The 19,209-nt window shown below is 39.3% G+C and overlaps 1 protein-coding gene across 8 annotated transcripts in view; it reads left to right on the forward strand.

Annotated features, from left to right (window-relative positions):
- The window catches only part of RBMS3 (RNA binding motif single stranded interacting protein 3), a 716,964-nt gene that overhangs the window by 651,344 nt on the left and 46,411 nt on the right, over positions 1–19,209 (forward strand). For 6 of the 8 annotated variants that reach the window (XM_030764126.2, XM_030764120.2, XM_089918953.1 and 3 more), the window contains one exon: positions 459–506. The exons of the other annotated variants lie outside the window; for them this stretch is intronic. In XM_030764126.2, coding sequence (XP_030619986.1) covers positions 459–506 — 48 coding nt within the window. The remainder of the gene's footprint in view (positions 1–458; positions 507–19,209) is intronic. 8 annotated transcript variants of the gene reach the window in all.

The raw sequence follows: 19,209 nt of genomic DNA on the forward strand, positions 1-19,209 counted from the left end.
TTTGGGAATGTGCAAATTTTTCATTTATCTCTTTTGAAATTGTAGTTATTTCTTTTGTTCTCCAGCACTGGGGTTTCACATTGCACTTTGGTCCCCTTCCTGACGGGCCACTTTGTAGAACTTTTGTGTCAGCCAAAGAGGGTACATATTGCAAGTTGGTGACCCAAGGGAGGGACCAAAGTTATGAAAGATGAGGAAGATGACAATACTCTGGGACAGATGATGCTGTCCTCGCAGGTCATACGGGGCCTAACGACACGTCCACAGTGGTGGTTGTGGGGACCGTTGTGTCAACTGTCAACTGTCAAGGGGTCAGAGTGCCTCCTTGAGTGCTTGAAGGCAGGAGCCTTAGGTACCATGTGACATACAGTGGGCACTTCCACGTTTTAGAGCTAAAATTCTATTTTATTTTCTTTTGTACTTCATTGCATTCTTTCTCATGCTCTTTTCATTCAAAGATTCAGTCCCAAGACAGGATTATGATACTCCACCAGCTGTTGTGTCAGGTAGGAAAATTCTAATTCCTTTAAGACTTGATTGGATGGGAGAGAGGGAGCTTGCCTGGTTTTTCTCCAAAACTCTTTAAAGCAGTGATTCTCAAACAGTGATTCTAAGCAGGCATTTCAATTTCAGTTCCGGGGTGGGGGGTTAGCATATGTGGTTCAGAAAAGGATATTTAATATTCCAATCCAGTTTTGTGTATGGAAAATAAATGTGTTGCTTTTGAAATAAAAAGTAAAAGCTCAAAGACTTTTGGTCTATGAAGGATACACAGAAAATTGAGTCTATGTTCTGTGTATCAGTAATTCTTAGTGTTGGAGCGTTCATTAGACTTTCTGGGAAATTGGAGAAGGATACTTGTGTTTATCAAAAGAGGGCACAGATGAATAAAAGTAGTTTGAGAAGCACTGCTTTAGAGACCGGAATTCCTCTGAAATCAGAAAATCATCCCATTTTGCTTGCTCTGCACCCACTATAGCGTCTGACACATAGTAGGTACTCGATACAATTGTTGAATGAATCAAAACTTCAAATTTGTTCCAAAAATGGTGTTTTGGATATTGAAAGAAAATCTGCCAATGTTCCATTTGTACAACAAAGTGGCAGAGGTTGATTTGAGAATTCGTTAGTGTCTCGAGCATTTTAATTAGCAATATTGAAGTAGTTTCATAAAATCCAGTGGTGCAGTTTGTCACAGAGTATACATATGTGAAGACATGAGTTTTAATTTTGAACAGCACAGATCTTCTTGTGCTTTCATCTTGATTTTGCATTTTGGTTTCTTGCAAAGAGGAAAATGGGCACAAGTTTTCATTTTTGTTGATTTTAACTAAATAAAATACTGGCAGCATGAAGGGCTTTGAACTCTTTAATCCTTTGATGTGTCAGATGATGAGGACATAAAATCTAAACCAAGAAAGGGCACTGGAGAGAGAGCAAGAGACAAAGGCCAGAAACAGAATGGGAGAGCCCAGAGAGCAGCAGAGTCTGGCAACTGAATGGTGGTTTTCAAGCAGAGGACATCGTGTTCTTGGCCACCTGGTTTGCTTGACCCAGCATATCCAGGGTAATCCCTTTCTCATGTCTTGTGGACTTGTTTAATTATGCTCATGGCTGAATACTCCTCTTAGAAGTTCAGTTGAGAAGCAATGAGTTAGCTTTCAGCTGTGAAGTTACTTACTTTGGTCCTCCTGGAAATCTCTATAAGTTGTCATTAATGAAAATACCACTTATCTTTCCCTAAAGTGTATTACCTGTCATATCTTCATGTGCCTGTTTTATTTAGGATATGGGACCCCTGGGAAGATGCTTTCTCTAACGTATGTAGCCTTTACTTTGTTTACCGTGTGGCATCTTTGTTTAACAAGAGGCATCTACTCTTAATAATTTGCCAGTATTGATAATAATGAAAGACACAAAATGGAACTTTCCTTCAACTAGGTTTTCTGATTTCACTTTCAAAAACACAATGGAAAAATCAATGAAAACATCAAAAGCACTTACTAGATGTGTGTCATGGGTCAGGCTCTACACAAATCAATTGTGGCAGAACATCTGGAGGCAAATCTGGACTCAGAGTTCCCACCTAATTCCATAGTCAGGTGCCACTGAGAGTCCTTGAGCAGAGAAATGACTTGATCAAAGCAGTGCTTTGAGAAACTTAATCTGGCAGTTTGGTGTGTGCTTGAGGAGTAAGACCCAGTAATTACGTAGAACATTTAGAAAGCTCAGATATGATATCACTAAACTAAAATAAGTGCTAAGACCCCAGTGAAATACAAAGGGACTAAAGTAGAAGTGACAGGAAAAATAACACTTTGGGAGATTTTACAGTTGTTTTCCCCTTACAAGATTGGGTTGGTGGTTTGACATCTTATAAATTTGCACAGAATTCTTTGGCCTCTTTAGTCCATCTCTAAATGAAAATAGACTTGCCTTCCTAAAATGTTTGTGACTTATCTGGTGGGCACAACTTGAATGACACTTGAAAAGGTAACATATCCTTTGCCAAACCCTTGATCAGATCAGGAAAGTGAAACAGGCATAAGGTATTGTGATATCCTCTTCTCATGTCTCCCAATATGCCAGTGTTGGACAACTCCAATAGTAATCGATTCTTGGCCATTGTAGGAGCCAACTAAACTGCCATGATGTATCAGAGTTTGAGATATCCCCGTGGTAATCTACAGAAACAAAACCCAACCTAATTCTGTTCGATCAATATATCAAACATTTTTTGACCACCCTCTGAGTGCTGGGCACAACACTGAAGTACTAGGGATACAAAGATGAATAGAAAATGGACCATTGGTTAAAAAAAATATATGATGGCCTAAATTAATGTTGTTGTTGTTGATGATGGTGATGTTCAAATGTATAAAGTATGGAGGAACTAAAATTTAGAATCTACAATGAAGATTGGGAACCCTCAGGAATAAAGTGAATTCTGAGCTTGATGTGGAAGGATGAATATGAGTTTACCAGCCGGACAAGAGTGGGAAATGTACATGAGGTGAATGGGACGGGAAATGAAATTCTATGGGGTGATTAGATGACAGCAAGTTATTTGGTATTCTTGGGGCAAAACATCACGACGGCAGACACTGAAGGTGATATCAGGGTAATCAGGGTAAATCTGACTTTAGGCAAGAACTCTTTCCTCTTTGAGCCACGTGCCACCTTGTTCTTTTAGTTATTCAAATAGTAGTTATTGGGAGCACACTTTGTGACAATCACTGTGTCGGGTGCTAGGGATACAACTTCCTTCTAAGAACTTAGGGTCCAATTAGGAAGTTAGACACAAGCAAGAGATTACAAGTTTGTAAAGTCTTCAATAAGATGCCTGAGTTCAGAATCTACTGTGTCACTTACTAGTTGTGGAACCTTGGGAAAATTATGTAACTTCTCTGTAGCTTGGATTATTTATCTGAGGAAATATTAATTACCTCGTAAGGTGTTGTGAGCATTAGATGAGTTAAGATATGTAGCCTGCTTGGCACAGGTTCTGGCATCAAATAAGTGCTCAAATGTTATTAGCAACAGCTATGCTAATCATCCTTGTTACAAGGTGCTATGGGGACACAAAGAGAAAACTGACCCACGGTAGGAGTCAGAGAAAGTGGAAGAAACCTCTGAATGGAGACATAAGGACACATGGGAATTAGCCAAGTGAAAAATAAGATGGAGGGGGGAGTTTCAGACTAACAGGGCAGCATGTACAAAGCTCATGGGTAGCAGGATATGGCAAATTCGGGGAACTACAGATGGTTCAGTAGGACAGGGATGCATGAAGAGAGATGAGAGTAGAGAAAATGATCCTGGACAAATAAGGTGGAGCGATGTCACCAGCTATGGTAGCTGGGACTCCATCCTGCTGGCAATAGATGTAAACTAAAAAGTTTAAGTTGGAGAGTGACATGATCACTCTGGATATAGGTGGAGAATGCACTGGAGAGAGACAGAACTGGGAAACAGGGACCAGGACTCAGGAGTCCAAGCACAAAATCAAGTTGACATGTGCCCAAGGTGTGCAAATAAGAATGGAGAGTTAACAAATTTGACAAATTTGAAAGAGGTAGAATACACAGGACTTAGTAACTCACTGGATGTCAGAGTAGAAGGAGAGGAAAGAGTTAAAGGTAGCTCTTAAGTTCCTAGCACTCAATGGCCTGAGGTATCATTTGCTGAGCTCTGAACCAGAGGAAAGAGAATCAAATTTGGCAGGAAAGAGTTTGAGTGCAGTGTTGTACACATTGAGTTTGAGATGTCTGTGAGGCATCCAAATAGAGATAATCAATAAATATTTGGATGTCTGTTTCTGGAGCTCATAAGACAGCTTTTAGGTGGAAATGGATTTTGGAGTCATCGTCATGGAATTAAACTCATGTTACCCAGAAAATGTGCTTCGAGTGAAGAGATCCTTGAAAATAAAGAATGGGTAGAAAAAGGAACCTAAAGTAAAGATTGGAAAATATAACTATAGACATAAAAGGAAAATCAAGAGTGTGAGGTTTCCAAAGACACCAAAGCAAGAGAGGGTTTCAAGAGAGGCCAGTCTGTTAAGATGAGTTTTGAAAAGAAGCCATTGGATTTCGTGACACAGAGGTCACTAGCCACTCTGATAGGGCCGTTTTAGGGGGAAGAGCAAGACAGTGAATGTCCTATGACAAAGTGGATGTAAAAAGTGTCGTACCTAACAAAATTGGCTTTGAAGAGGAGAGATGATAATAACAGAAAACGAATGGAGAAGGGAACTGATCGATTGACTAATTTTTTTTTTAAGATGGGAAATGTTTGGTCATGATAGGAAGAAGCCAGGAAAGAGTTCTAATGGTTGAAGATGTAATTCATACAGGGGATGACTGATAGAACAAGGTCACTGAGGAAGCCAGACATCTCCTCTAGGAATGCAGGAGGACAGGAGGAAACGACAGTGCACCTGCATGTAAGTTTGTAAGCATACGAGTAGGAAGTCAAATGTAGGGTTTCCTACATGATAAATACTTTTTTTGTTTGTTTTAATTTTTTTAATTGAAGTATAGTTGATTTACAATGTTGTGTTAATTTCTGCTGTACAGTATAATGATTCAGTTATACACACACGCACACACATATATATATATATACACGTATATATTCATGTGTATATACATGTATATCCTGTGATAAAACATCACAGGATATTGAATATAGTTCCCTGTGCTGTACAGGAGGACCTTGCTGTTTATCCTTCCTATATATACTAGTTTGCATCTGCTAATCCCAACCTCCCAGTCCATCCCTCCCCCCAACCCCCTCCCCCTTGGCAACCACCAGTCTGTTCTCTATGTCTGTGAGTCTGTTTCTGTTTCGTAGATAAGTTCATTTGTGTCGTATTTTAGATTCCACATATAAGTGATATCATATGATATTTGTCTTTCTCTGTCTGGCTTACTTCACTTAGTATGATCATCTCTATGATACTACTTGTTTGTGTGCGAGCGTGTGTGTGTGTGTGCGTGTGTGTGTGTGTGAAGTATTAAGTGCCATCTTCTGAGAGTGAGTGGGAATGGCATGGTAAGGGACTGAAGGAGAACAGAGATTTGGAAAAAGAAAGCCAACTAGCAATACACAGGAAGCTTGAGGGGCAGCCCTGGGGGGCCATTTGAAGCTACAGACTATAGATTTTTGTTATACCAGTCCGTGAGGATGTTTGATTTTTCACTGTAGTGATCAGTAGCCAAGAAGGCAGACAGGTGGATTAATCCAGGGCTAAGGTTTCACTGAGTGGAGTGAGAAAAGGGGCAATGTGTGCTGACATTGGCAAGAGAGTTACCGAGTGACAAACTAGTTTCCAGGATGGATAGAAAAAGAAAAGAAGGCAGTGGCGTGTGGGAGAAAAGGAGAAAGCAAGGAAGATAGAGACTAGAGGTCTCAACGAGGCATACGAAGTGGTCAGAAGTACAATACTTAGATTTAGGAATGTGGATAATGAACTAATATTTCTCAGCAAAGTCAAGGTCATGGGAGCAGCTGGCCAAAGTGGACTTGAGGTGAAGGTGACGGAGGTTAAGGAAGTTCATCAATATGAGCATAAGAAGGTGCTATTTCAGTGGGGTATTTTTGTACGTCTAGATTTTGTTTTGTTTTGTTGATTTGTTTTTGTTTGTTTGTTTGTTTTTTGCGGTACGCGGGCCTCTCACTGTTGCGGCCTCTCCCGTTGCGGAGCACAGGTTCCAGACGCACAGGCTCAGCGGCCATGGCTCACGGTCCCAGCCGCTCCGTGCATGTGGGATCTTCCTGGACCGGGGCACGAACCTGTGTCCCTTGCATCGGCAGGCGGACTCTCAACAACTGCGCCACCAGGGAAGCCCTGTTGATTTGGTTTTTGACACTAATAAGATGTGGGCTAATCATCAGGAAGAATGTCCCCAATAGAGGGGATCACTGATAGAACATATTTCTGGAACATGTTACAAAGACACTGAAGACTTGACCTCACAGAATATTTAAGAATCAAGTTTTTTTTCTGGAACCTTTGGAATATACATCTAATTAAAGGCAGGAAAGTATATCAGAGTAGTATTTTTTCAGAGTGTGATTTGGGTATCACCATGCTACTTGAAGTGATTTTAGGAGTATAGGAACCAAAACCTTTTATTTTGACTTCAGCAGCTGTAGAGTTACTTTAATGTGAATTTGAATTAAGGTCGTCAGATGCATGGCTGAAGATCTCTTTGCTTAGGAAAAGTCTAAGGTGAATAGTTAAACAGTGAATACATTAAAACAAAAAAAAAAAATTCAGGAAGGATAGAGCTAAGGCCAGAGTGGTGATGTCCAGAGAAAGCGGTTGAGGTTTGGGAGATGGGGGTCTCTGATTTATTTCCTCTCTCCTCTCCAAGTCTCGGCTACACCATATCCAGCTCATTCCAAGGACAGAAAACAGGAAGTCCGGAACTACCCTCCACATTTTCATGCAAAATCACGAGTCTATTCTCTTTTTAGTGTTTCTTTTCCATACGATGATAACTCTTTAAAAGATCCTCCTATTTGAAAATGAAAAGTAAAACATCATTTTTTTTCTTTTCATAGTTGGATTTCATGAGAAACATATGAAAAATACAGATAAATGTTGTCAAATGTTTATCTCAGTCACTTTGAACTTAATTTCCTAGATGGGCATCATGATGATGAAATCAAGAAAAAGACCACAATGGACAGAGAACAAACTGAAGTAGAACCAAAATTCATTCTCCTTTTCTGAAAACCTTAGAATTCAGAATTTGAATTCGTGTTTGGAAAAAATGAAACAAAGGACCAAAAATACATTGACAGCAACCCATAGAACTTCTGAACATACTTTCATCCTCTGCCATATTCCTTCTACATACTGGCTAAAATAGGTTGAAAAGAGTCAATCTTATCATCAGTACAACTTCAGGACAAGAATGAAGTCTTCACCATGGTACTTGCCCTGATTCAGACAAAATTCACTGTTAAACTTATGCAGATTTTCCACATTGTTTTGCTAGTCAATAATATCAGTTTGCATTGGAAAGCTTCCCTAATTTGTTTTTGTTTTTTGTTTTTGTTTTTGCGGTACGCGGGCCTTTCACTGTTGTGGCCTCTCCCGTTGCGGAGCACAGGCTCCGGACGCGTAGGCTCAGCGGCCATGGCTCACGGGCCCAGCCACTCCACGGCATGTGGGATCCTCCCAGACCGGGACACAAACCCGCGTCCCCCGCATCGGCAGGCGGACCCTCAACCACTGCTCCACCAGGGAAGCCCAGCCTCCCTAATTTGGAATCGGTGATGCTCTACCAAAGATTTGGTTGAAACCCATCTTTGTACTAACTCTTCTTGAGTGGGTATTACTTTATAAAACTCTTCCATAATTTGGCAGGGATGAGGGGTGATGTTTAAGCTACTTCAAAGAGCAAAACCATTTTTCAAATGGGGGGGTGTTTAAGCTACTTCAAACCATTTTTTAAGCTCTAAACATTGGTTTTCATGGGTACCATGAGCTAATTACAAATGATCTCCATCTCTTAATTAAAAACTAGGTCCATTAGTACCTCCAATTAGCTACAATTAGCCATTAAGTTGTATTTACTGTAAAAGACCTGACACAGAGTTATATGTGCTCCCACAAGCCATGCATGAAAATCAGTTTCATTTCTTTGCTCAGATTCTGTGCATCTACTTTGATTACCAAACTGCATTTGTTTAAATGTACTAATTAATTGATTTTTTTCTTTTTAATAAGTTCAATAAGGAGACTTTGTTCTACTTATTATTCATTCATTCAACTAATATTCACTGAGCTCCTAGAGTGCTACAAGGAACCAAGGCTAGATGGTATAAAATAGAGATACATCCCTTGCCTTCAAAGAACATAGATTCTAACAGCAAAGGACAGAGTTACAAAGAACTGTCACAAAACACAGCATGTGACAGATATCCTAAGAGCAGTACACAGAGCGGGACTTTGTACAAGCATTTGACACACAGGCCTGTGCACACTGTTACTGTGATCCTGCTGGCGCATTTGTATTGTTCACTACATTACAGAAATGAAGTTTTAAAAGACTAACTGTGGGACCACAATTTTTAGTGCTCTATTCAAGAAACTGTTAACTAAAGAGAACTTATGCACATAGTCTTTTCTGATATCTAAACATCACTGTTATTTAGCCCAGTTTCTTTTTTCCGGGGTGGAGGTGGAGCAGAGCATGGGATAGGAGGATACAAAATCCTATGCCTTACCTTCTAATCCAGCGAGTTTTTTTTTTTTTCTGTAAAGGTCCAGAAGTAAATATTTTAGGCTTTGCCAGCCATTGGCTCATGTCACAACTACTCTTGCCTTTCAGGATGAAAGCAGCCACAGACCATGTGTAAATGGATGAACATGGCCACATCCCAATAAAACTTTATTTATAAAACAAGGCAGCAACCAAGATTGGCCTGTGGGGTACAGTTTGCCCACCTCTGCTCTAATCAATGTATTTTCCTAAGTATTCCAAATTAAATACTATTACTGACATTCCCTATAATAAGAGCATGAAGTTCTTTTCCTTTAAAGCTAGCAGTTGTGTGTGTGTTTTTAATTTCATGAAAAGCAGATGAAATGTCAGAAAGGCAGAGGTGGAGAGATGGAAATGAGGACTGAGAGAGACATTTCTTATGGTTTTACTTTGCACAACATGATTGATTGTAGTTCCAAAGTATGAAAACACTTTAATCATATTTATATTTTTCATGTGCTCAGCCTATATGCGTTTTCTGGGATGTATCTGTATGTGCCAGCAACAGAGGATTATCAACCAGGAAAATCAATATATATTCTGTTAATATCCCCTTGGCAGCCTTTAGAATTCTGTACTTTTAGCAATTTAGGGAAAAGGTAAAAGATACATCATCTCAATAGATTTGTAGTAAAAATGTATTTTACATCTTTGTCCTTCCACCTGGGCTGGTACTGTTGTTGCTGTTGTGGTTGGTTTGAGTCCACTGAAGTTGTCCTTGATCTGTCAGCGCTAGTGATTCTGTGTTCCCGGGTGACTGCTTTCTCTGAGCATTGTGTTCTGCTTGGCGCACACATCCAATGGAAAGGCAGTATCCACAGTGTCTTCCCTGTGGTAGAATCCTTCAGTGGGTGGCAGCAGTGGGCTTAGGGCAGCCATGGCCACCACACACGTGTCTTGAGTACTTCAGTCATCTGTAAAAGGCAGTACCTACGTAAGGGTGACAGAGAAAGAGAGCATTTTCAAGACAACAACAGATTTTAAAGGAAGCTAACTGCATGTGCAGGCATCAGCCCATCTGGCACTAACACCCCATTGTTCCCTTTTTAATCAACTGCACAAAGTGGGCACTTGAGGTTCCTGTCGGAGAATCCAACCATGAATTGACTACAATGCAGCCCTTGCCAAAGGCATGCTTGAGACACCTGACACTGGAGAGAGACTGCCTCGCAGACACGCTAACATTTCTCTAGACTCTGTGTTAAATTGGTTTATCAGATAGCAAAATACCTGAACCATATAATTGCACATCCCTGTAGAAATGCTTTCTCAGGGTGAATTTTAACATTTTAACCTCTTCTTTCTTAGACAGGTGATCTATGACACACACATTTAAGCAACATCTAGCTTTTTTAAGATGCCACAGTGGACGTAATTATCCATTATTTTACCCAGCATCCTTTATAAAGAAACAAATGATGAATCGCTCCTTGAGTTCAGTGCCTCGGCAAGTATCTCTCTCCATGTGAGCGGATATACTTCTTTTGAACTGGCAATGTAAAATACATAACTTAGTCTATTTCCCTTTGGCCTTGGTTGTCAGGACAGTGGGAATCAGATGTACTACACCGCAAACTTTCCTGGTATATCATGTTCTCTCTCTTGCTCTCAGCTGTTTGTTGATTTGCTGGTGTTTTTCATTGTGCTTTTTAATACAGTGCTTAATTTTATAAATCCCTCACAAATTCCACTTGGAAGCACAAAAGCTCTAATTCCTATGGTAAAAAATAAATGAAACAAATGCTAATGGGCTCAGGGAAGTTTGCGTGCTCTAAAGTCTCGGTGGAAAGATAAAATGAAAGATGATCATGATTATGCGTTGATCTGATAGAAAAAATTGCCAGCAGGCACTGTTTTTATTCATTACACATGCAACTCTGAATAGGAGTAAGTATGGTATAATACTTGGAAATGGCTTTTAGAGTCAAGAGTATGTATGTGATCCCTGGTCCAGCTAGTTAATAATTATTTAACAATGACAGCCACTTAAATTTTCTGAAGCTAACTTTTCCTCTCTTTAAGTATAGATAATAATGCATTAGCATCTCTCTATGTGTATTAATAGAAGAATTTATTGAGGTGACACAGCTAAAGTACCTAGTAAGTACCTGACTCATAATAGATATTAAATTATTATTGAGCCTTCTTTTCCTCTTCCTTTCCTCACATTTAGGGAAGTGTATTAGGAATTTTGAAGTGTCACTAACCTTACATTTACATGATAGGTGGACTGAAGCAAAATAGTATTTTAAAATAGAGTTTCCAAACTCAGTATCTAAAAATAGAAGAAATATTAAGGGGTTTAAATGTGTATCTTCTCTATTGGCTGAACTATCATAATATTATTAGCTGAATTAACATAATAAATAAATTATAAAGCTTTTTTAACAAGATGAAAAATAATCTTCTAAATGGAAGGTGAAAAAAGGTAACAGAAGTAAATAATCATTAGGATTTGGGGTCCTAAAACGTACATATGAACAGAAGCTAGAAGAGAATGAATTAAGTGATTGTCGTAAGTGCTTTTAATCTTTTTCTAAACTTTTAGACATGTTGCTTTGCGGCTTATATAATTTACTAGAATTTTAACAGCACAGTCTTTGAATATACATAATTTTAGTCTTTTAATATACATAATTTTATGTATGTATGTATACATACCTAATTTTAACAGCACAGTCTTTAAATATACATAATTTTCTTTCATTTATTATTTACCATAGGAATTAGAGCTTTTGTGTTTCCAAGTAGAATTTGTGAAGGGTTTATAAAATTAAGCACTGTAGGGGCTTCCCTGGTGGCGCAGTGGTTGGGAGTCCGCCTGCTGATGCAGGGGATGCGGGTTCGCGCCCCGGTCCGGGAGGATCCCACATGCCGCGGAGCGCCTGGGCCCGTGAGCCATGGCCGCTGGGCCTGCGCGTCCGGAGCCTGGGCTCTGCAACGGCAGAGGCCGTGGCAGTGAGAGGCCCACGTACCGCATGCATAAATAAATAAATAAATAAAATTTAAAATTAAGCACTGTATTAAAATGCACAATTTATATACTGGGGAAACATGAATATATTACTATGACGATGAGGACTATGGTGATTATGACGATTATATTGATGGTAGTGGTAGCAGTGGTGACCTCTAAAAATGTGCCCACTTCCATTCATTATATCTCAACCCTATGGCATTTAAGGCAGAATTACAAGAAACATATCTTTCTATAGAGGTGGCATAGAATTTATGAGCAATTCTATTGTCTAAAGTCACTGTTTAAATCAACTATACGTCAATAAAAAAATAAAAATTAAAAAAAATAATAAAGACTTTTTTGGGGGGGATTTGTTTTTTAAACATCTTTATTGGAGTATAATTGCTTTACAATGGTGTGTTAGTTTCTGCTTTATAACAAAGTGAGTCAGTTATACATATACATATGTCCCCATATCTCTTCCCTCTTGCGTCTCCCTCCCTCCCACCCTCCCTATCCCACCCCTCTAGGTGGTCACAAAGCACCTAGCTGATCTCCCTGTGCTATGCGGCTGCTTCCCACTAGCTATCTATTTTACGTTTGGTAGTGTATATATGTCCATGCCACTCTCTCACTTTGTCCCAGCTTACCCTTCCCCCTCCCGGTATCCTCAAGTCCATTCTCTAGTAGGACTGAGTCTTTATTCCTGTCTTGCCCCTAGGTTCTTCATGACCCCTTTTTTATTTTTTAGATTCCATATATGTGGGTTAGCGTACAGTATTTGTTTTTCTCTTTCTGACTTACTTCACTCTGTATGACAGACTCTAGGTCCATCCACCTCACTACAAATAACTCAATTTCATTTCTTTTTATGGCTGAGTAATATTTCATTGTATATATGTGCCACATCTTCTTTACCCATTCATCTGTTGATGGACACTTAGGTTGCTTCCATGTCCTGGCTATTGTAAATAGAGCTGCAATGAACATTTTGGTACATGACTCTTTTTGAATTATGGTTTTCTCAGGATATATGCCCAGTAGTGGGATTGCTGGGTCATATGGTAGTTCTATTTGTAGTTGTTTAAGGAACCTCCACACTGTTCTCCACAGTGGCTGTATCAATTTACATTCCCACCAGCAGTGCAACAGGGTTCCCTTTTCTCCACACCCTCTCCAGCATTTACTATTTGTAGATTTTTTGATGATGGCCATTCTGACCGGTGTGAGATGATATCTCATTGTAGTTTTGAATTGCATTTCTCTAATGATTAATGATGTTGAGCATTCTTTCATGTGTCTGTAGGCAATCTGTATATCTTCTTTGGAGAAATGTCTATTTAGGTCTTCTGCCCATTTTTTGATTGGGTTGTTTGTTTTTTTGATATTGAGCTGCATGAGCTGCTTGTAAATTTTGGAGATTAATCCTTTGTCAGTTGCTTTATTTGCAAATATTTTCTCCCATTCTGAGGGTTGTCTTTTCGTCTTGTGTATGGTTTCCTTTGCTGTGCAAAAGCTTTGAAGTTTCATTAGGTCCCATTTGTTTATTTTTGTTTTTATTTTCATTTCTCTAGGAGGTGGGTCAAAAAGGATCTTGCTGCGATTTATGTCATAGAGTGTTCTGCCTATGTTTTCCTCTAAGAGTTTGATGGTGTCTGGCCTTACATTTAGGTCTTTAATCCATTTTGAGTTTATTTTTAAGACACTACTATTTTTATGTGGATTAATTATCCACCTATCAGAAGGTGCATCTCCACAACCAAGTGACTGCCGCCTTTAACATTTTTCTTATTGAAATCAAATTTCAAGTGATATATATTCTGTTCCTTGCATATAGTGCTTGGAATAACCTAAAGTCTTACCAGTTTTTTGGGTTTTTTAAATAAATTTATTTATTTATTTTTTTGGCTGCATCAGGTCTTTATTGCTGCACACAGGACTTTCTCTAGTTGTGGCGAGCGGGGGCTACACTTCGTTGCGGTGCACAGGCTTCTCATTTCTCATTGTGGTGGCTTCTCTTGTTGCGGAGCATGGGCTCTAGACACACGGGCTTCAGTAGTTGTGGCACACGGCCTCAGCAGTTGTGGCTCGTGGGCTTTAGAGCACAGACTCAGTAGTTGTGGCGCACAGGCTTAGCTGCTCCGCGGCACGTGGGATCTTCCCGGACCAGGGCTCGACCCCGTGTCCCCTGCATTGGCAGGCAGATTCTTAACCACTGCGCCACCAGGGAAGTCCCCCTCCCAGCTTTTTTAAAGTGAGACTTCCAGTCTCTTATGTTTAATGGGATTGATGTCGTACATTTGAAATTGGGATCATATACAATATACTTTAATTACATATGACATTAAGTCTAACTTCCACAAGTTTTATATCTATATATGTATATATAATTATATGTGCGTATTCATGTTTGTGTGTGTGTGTATACATGAAATCTCCTAATATTGGAGATAATTCATTTTCCCAAGCTGTAGATCACAAAATATTTATTCCTACCAAAATTATAATATCATTTCAAAGTCCATTTGCCACCCAAGATATTGCTTATTCTTCTCTCTTTTCTACTAACTAACTTTTATTCATTTTGATAATGCAGACTATATTACAAACAGTATATTATTTCTTATCAGGCCAGTCTTTTTTTTCCCCACTTGTCTGAACCATGCACTCTGGTGTAATCACTGTGATTTAGCTTTGATAAAATATTGATTGAAAGGCCATCAGCTACCTGGCCCAAATACGACATATAAAAACTAGAATCATTTCCAATCAAATTTCCTTAAAAATGGAAAACAAAAAATTGAAAAGACTTTAAACCAATGATGCTCTTTAATTTACACGCAATGGGCATATTTCTGTTGGCAGCAAAACCATGTTGGATTCAGAGTAATGGACTGTGGGTCCCTATAAGGCATAAATTTAATTACTTTATGTGCCTGCTCTGAGTCCATCCGTCTGCCCAAGAGAATCAAATCTGGGAAAGCATAGGACTCCAGATTCAGAGAATGGGCATTGCATTCATAACTGAGCAGTTACTTTAGCAAATTAAATATGCAGAGTTAATAAAAAAAAATAGTTATTGAGATTTTTGAGATGCTTGTTTTGGAAGGGTAAAACCTAGTAGCCAACAAAGACCAAGAACCAACTATAGTCAAGCAAAGTTAGGTTTACTAGCCTGCAGAAACGAGGGAGAAGTTACATCAGGTGAACAATGGAACATCTGAGAAGAGGAAATTTGGAGGGTCTTATTGTAGGATTTGAGCATGCAGTGTGACTTTGGTAAAAGCTTAAGTGATGGTCTTTTCTGCATTGGGTGCTATCAGGAAGTGGTGGGGGGCTTGAAAGATTGGGCGTCTTCTTAAGCATCGTCTAGTAGGTGAGAGGAACGAAGCAGAGCTTCATTGATAAAGATGCAGCAGTCACGTTAGACTGAAAAGGGAGGTGTTTCATTGTTTTTAGGTTTGCAAAATGTCCTTCCCTCTGTCTTTTATCTACCCTACTCATGGTGTGTTCTTGTCTGATAATTGTTGATAACTTAAAATAGTTTAATTGCGAATACTATGACCTGGCTAATAGCTACCAGCTAATTAAAGATAATTTGGAAGATTTCCATAAATTATTTCCTTATCTAAAGGACAATTATCATGTTGCCTGACAAAAATATAACTGAACATTTAGTGGCCTTGATCAAATGTAAACACAAATGTGGGGTAGGTCAAATGTGGTTTATTAATCACGTACATTGAGTGTATATGGAAGGTATTGTGAATGCGAAGGTGAATATACGTACTCACAGAACATGCTATGTCCAGGGCACTGAGCTGAGGGCTTCAAGTGGGTCCATTTGATACATACAGTAGTCACAACCACCCAGTAAGGAAGTTTCTATGTCCTCTACAAATTGATTCTTTATAAGCCTAGCTAGACCCTCACTTACATTTATGCTCCTTTGGCTGTTTAAAACTTTTTGCTCTTCTCAAAGGCCAAACACAAGCCCTGCTTTTTATTCTCAGAAAATGGCGACCTCCTCCTTGATGAGAAGATGGAAACCATAATTGATCTGATCTCCCACAAAGGTGTTCTCTTTACTTCAAATGTCTGTTTCTTCATTCCTCCTCTCTTCCTATCCTCCTGTAGTTTGTCAGGTCATGGTCCTCTCTTTGTCAATGTTAACCCTTCCTCCTATATTCTTGATTTCATCTATTTTTACCTTTTTTTTTCTTTTGGTTTACAGCATTGATTATTCTCTAACCCACATGTGTCTCCTTCATTATATACTTAACCATTGGTGACTTTACTCTGCTTTAAAAAAATGTGTAGATCCTTTCTATCTTGTTTTCATGTTTCTCAGGGTGCTGGTCTCAGAGAACTTTACTTTTCTCTGTTTTCTCCCTCAGTGAAGCCATCTACTTCCTCAGCTCTAGCTGTCATAGAGATGACCTCCTTATCTATATTGCTCATCCTGCCTCTGTTTTGAGTTCCACACCTGTGTTTCCAGCCACCTTGTAGGTGCCCCCACCCTTGGATAGCCCCATGGAAGTTCAAGCTTCATGTTCACAATTTGTCTCATAATCTTTCCTCCCAATCCAGTTTCTTTTCCAGGCCTCCCTAGGGTTTGAGCAAACCTCCATAAATATTATTTCTCTAAGCCGAGATCTTGCAAGGAAAGTGTAGCTATGAGTTTAGGGTTGTTATGGTCTTTGACAGTGGTTTGGAGTATAGCTCTTCTTTCTGGGTGAGAGCTATATGATTTAATGTTCAACTGAGCTTGGAGTAGAAAGGATAGAAAATCTCTTATTCATTGACAGGTGATTTTTATTCCAGGCAATTGTGCTCAAACCCTCCGAGATGTTTTGGCTCAGTCTACCCACATGCAAGCTTCCTTTTTCTTGTAAATTCTACTTCTACAATATACTTCTACTCTGTCCTTCCCATTCCATTCCCTTACCTCCATCCAGGTTGCACCTTTGTTACCTTTTAATCTTATTATTGCAGTGTTTTCCTAGTGTCAACACCTGGCCCTTCCCTTTCTTATTTAGCCTTCCCCCAAATACATGAATAAAATTTGACGTTAACATTTTTTAAACTTTATTTGCAAGGATATGGTCTTAATATAACAATTGGGAGTACCTTAGTAGGTAACTATCCCTACCATATGATTATTGCCAGAAAGAGGGTACAGATTAGATCTCTGAACCTGAAGTCATTTTTTTAATAGCAAGACTCAAACTTGCCTGCCCAGGATATACCAGAACTACTTCACTACTCAAAGCTGTGGATGGCTTACGTAGATTGTTCTACGAAGGTGTCGTACTGTAGACCCACAGTGTGATGATGTCTCTGTGTGTATATAGACCTAAAATTTTTCTGAGAAGAATTTAACCTCCAAATAGAGGAGGTTTATTTCATATGGAGTGAGTAGGTTCTCTTAAATTCTTTTTAGCCTCCTTAATTTGACACGATCCATCCAATGCCAAATGTGGCTGATGGTTAAAACGTAGGGGTCCATGTGTAACCAGCAGCAAAGAAAGCTACATTCCAAGTCCTTGTCAAGAAGTATAACCATTCCAAAGTCACTGCTATTCCTACCTTTCAGAACCTTGGCTAAGAGAAAATAAAATTTTGGGAGGAGCATTTGGAAAATGTGCAGTATATCCATTCTCCTTGGTTCATCTAAATTATATCCCTGGATTAACCTGCGAAAGCCGTCTTACTTGGATGACTGTGTCCCACTGACCCCCTGAAAAATAGCTTTTCCTAAAGTACGCATTGGCATAATGCCATTCACTTACATTTGAAGGAATGTATGATAAATAGCCCTTGGAAACTTGCTTGCTTACTTTAAAGCTGTTGTTCATTAAGATTACATAGTATCTGCTCCTTTCAGACTTATGGGAGAAATATCTCTCTTGCCTCCGTATTGGGAATCATTTTTCCGTGTATCTGGTTTATTTTCTTACCTAATGAACACAGGGAATCATGTAATTTATTGCTAAATAACTCTGATAAATTTTTAACATCTTTATTGGAGTATAATTGCTTTATAATGGTGTGTTAGTTTCTGCTTTATAACAAAGTGAATCAGCTATACATATACATATATCCCCATATCTCCCCCATCTTGCGAATCCCTCCCACCCTCCCTATCCCACCCATCTAGGTGGACACAAAGCACCGAGCTGATCTCCAGGTGCTATGTAGCTGCTTCCCACTAGCTATCTATTTTACATTTGGTAGTGTGTATATGTCCATGCCACTCTCTCACTTCTTCCCAGCTTATCCTTCGCCCTCCCTGTGTCCTCAAGTCCATTTTCTACACCTGCGTCTTTATCCCTGTCCTGCCCCTAGGTTCTTCAGAACCATTTTTTTTTATCTCTGATAAATTTTAATGGCATTCATTTTATTAGCCTCGCCGTACTTTCTTTCCCTTTGTCTCATTTTTCTCACTTATTGGTACTACAACACTTTATACAAGTTTGGAAGCTGCCTAAAATCCTTTTGGAGAGCAAGGTGAGCTATACTTAAATTCTGTGAAGGGAGACTCCTAATACATTATTTTCCCAGTCAAAAGCCACAACACAAAGACGGCAAAAATTAAAGACTCAGCAGCCTGTGTTTGAGTTTGCCGCCGTATAATCCTCAAGCTACTTTAACCAACTGTTATTCCTACCGTCTGCCCCCATAACTCTGTTCTTTCACTGGTCATAATTATTTGTAGTATGTGTTTGGCTGTGAGAACTTTCTTTCTTGCCTTGCTCTTGCTGACTTTCAACGTGGAATTTCTTCCCCGTCACACCTGCAGTTTCTGTTGGTCAGATCTTACCTATCAGTAACGGTGTATCTCTTCCACCAATCTCTTTCTGATTCGCACAGCCAGATGTGATCTCACTTTATTTGGAAGACTCTCAAAGCCCTCTGTGGGCTCCTGTTGTATAGATACTTGTACATTCCTCACCACTTTCTACCCCATTTTTAGATTGTAGGTCCATGGAGGTTTGGAGGTCAAGGACTGTACTATTCCTATTATTTCCGGTGGCACTAAAGCTCAAATTTTTGATGAAAATAAAACAGTATTTTTTATTGAAGTCTAGTTGATTTACAGTGTTGTATTAATCTCTGCTGTACAGCAAAGTGATTCAGTTATACATAGATACACATTCTTTATATTCTTTTCCATTATGGTTTATCACAGGGTATTGAATATAGATAGTTCCCTGTGCTATACAGTAGGACCTTGTTGTTTATCCATTCGATATACATTAGTTTGCATCTGCTAGTCCCAAGCTCCCAATCCTTCCTTCCCCCACTCCCCTTTCCCCTTGGCAACCACAAGTCTGTTCTCTATGTCTGTGAGTCTAAAACAGTCCTTAAATAAAGACTCACCCTCAATTAAAGAATTCAGCACTGGCTTTCACTCCAAATCAATGTGGAAGACAAAACGGGGAGACAATACTAAGCTCATCAGAT

Source organism: Delphinapterus leucas, chromosome 10, assembly GCF_059928025.1.
Source record: "Delphinapterus leucas isolate spDelLeu-1000000601 "Yukka" chromosome 10, BTC_Dleu_Yukka2, whole genome shotgun sequence".
Classification (NCBI taxonomy): Eukaryota; Metazoa; Chordata; class Mammalia; order Artiodactyla; family Monodontidae; genus Delphinapterus; species Delphinapterus leucas.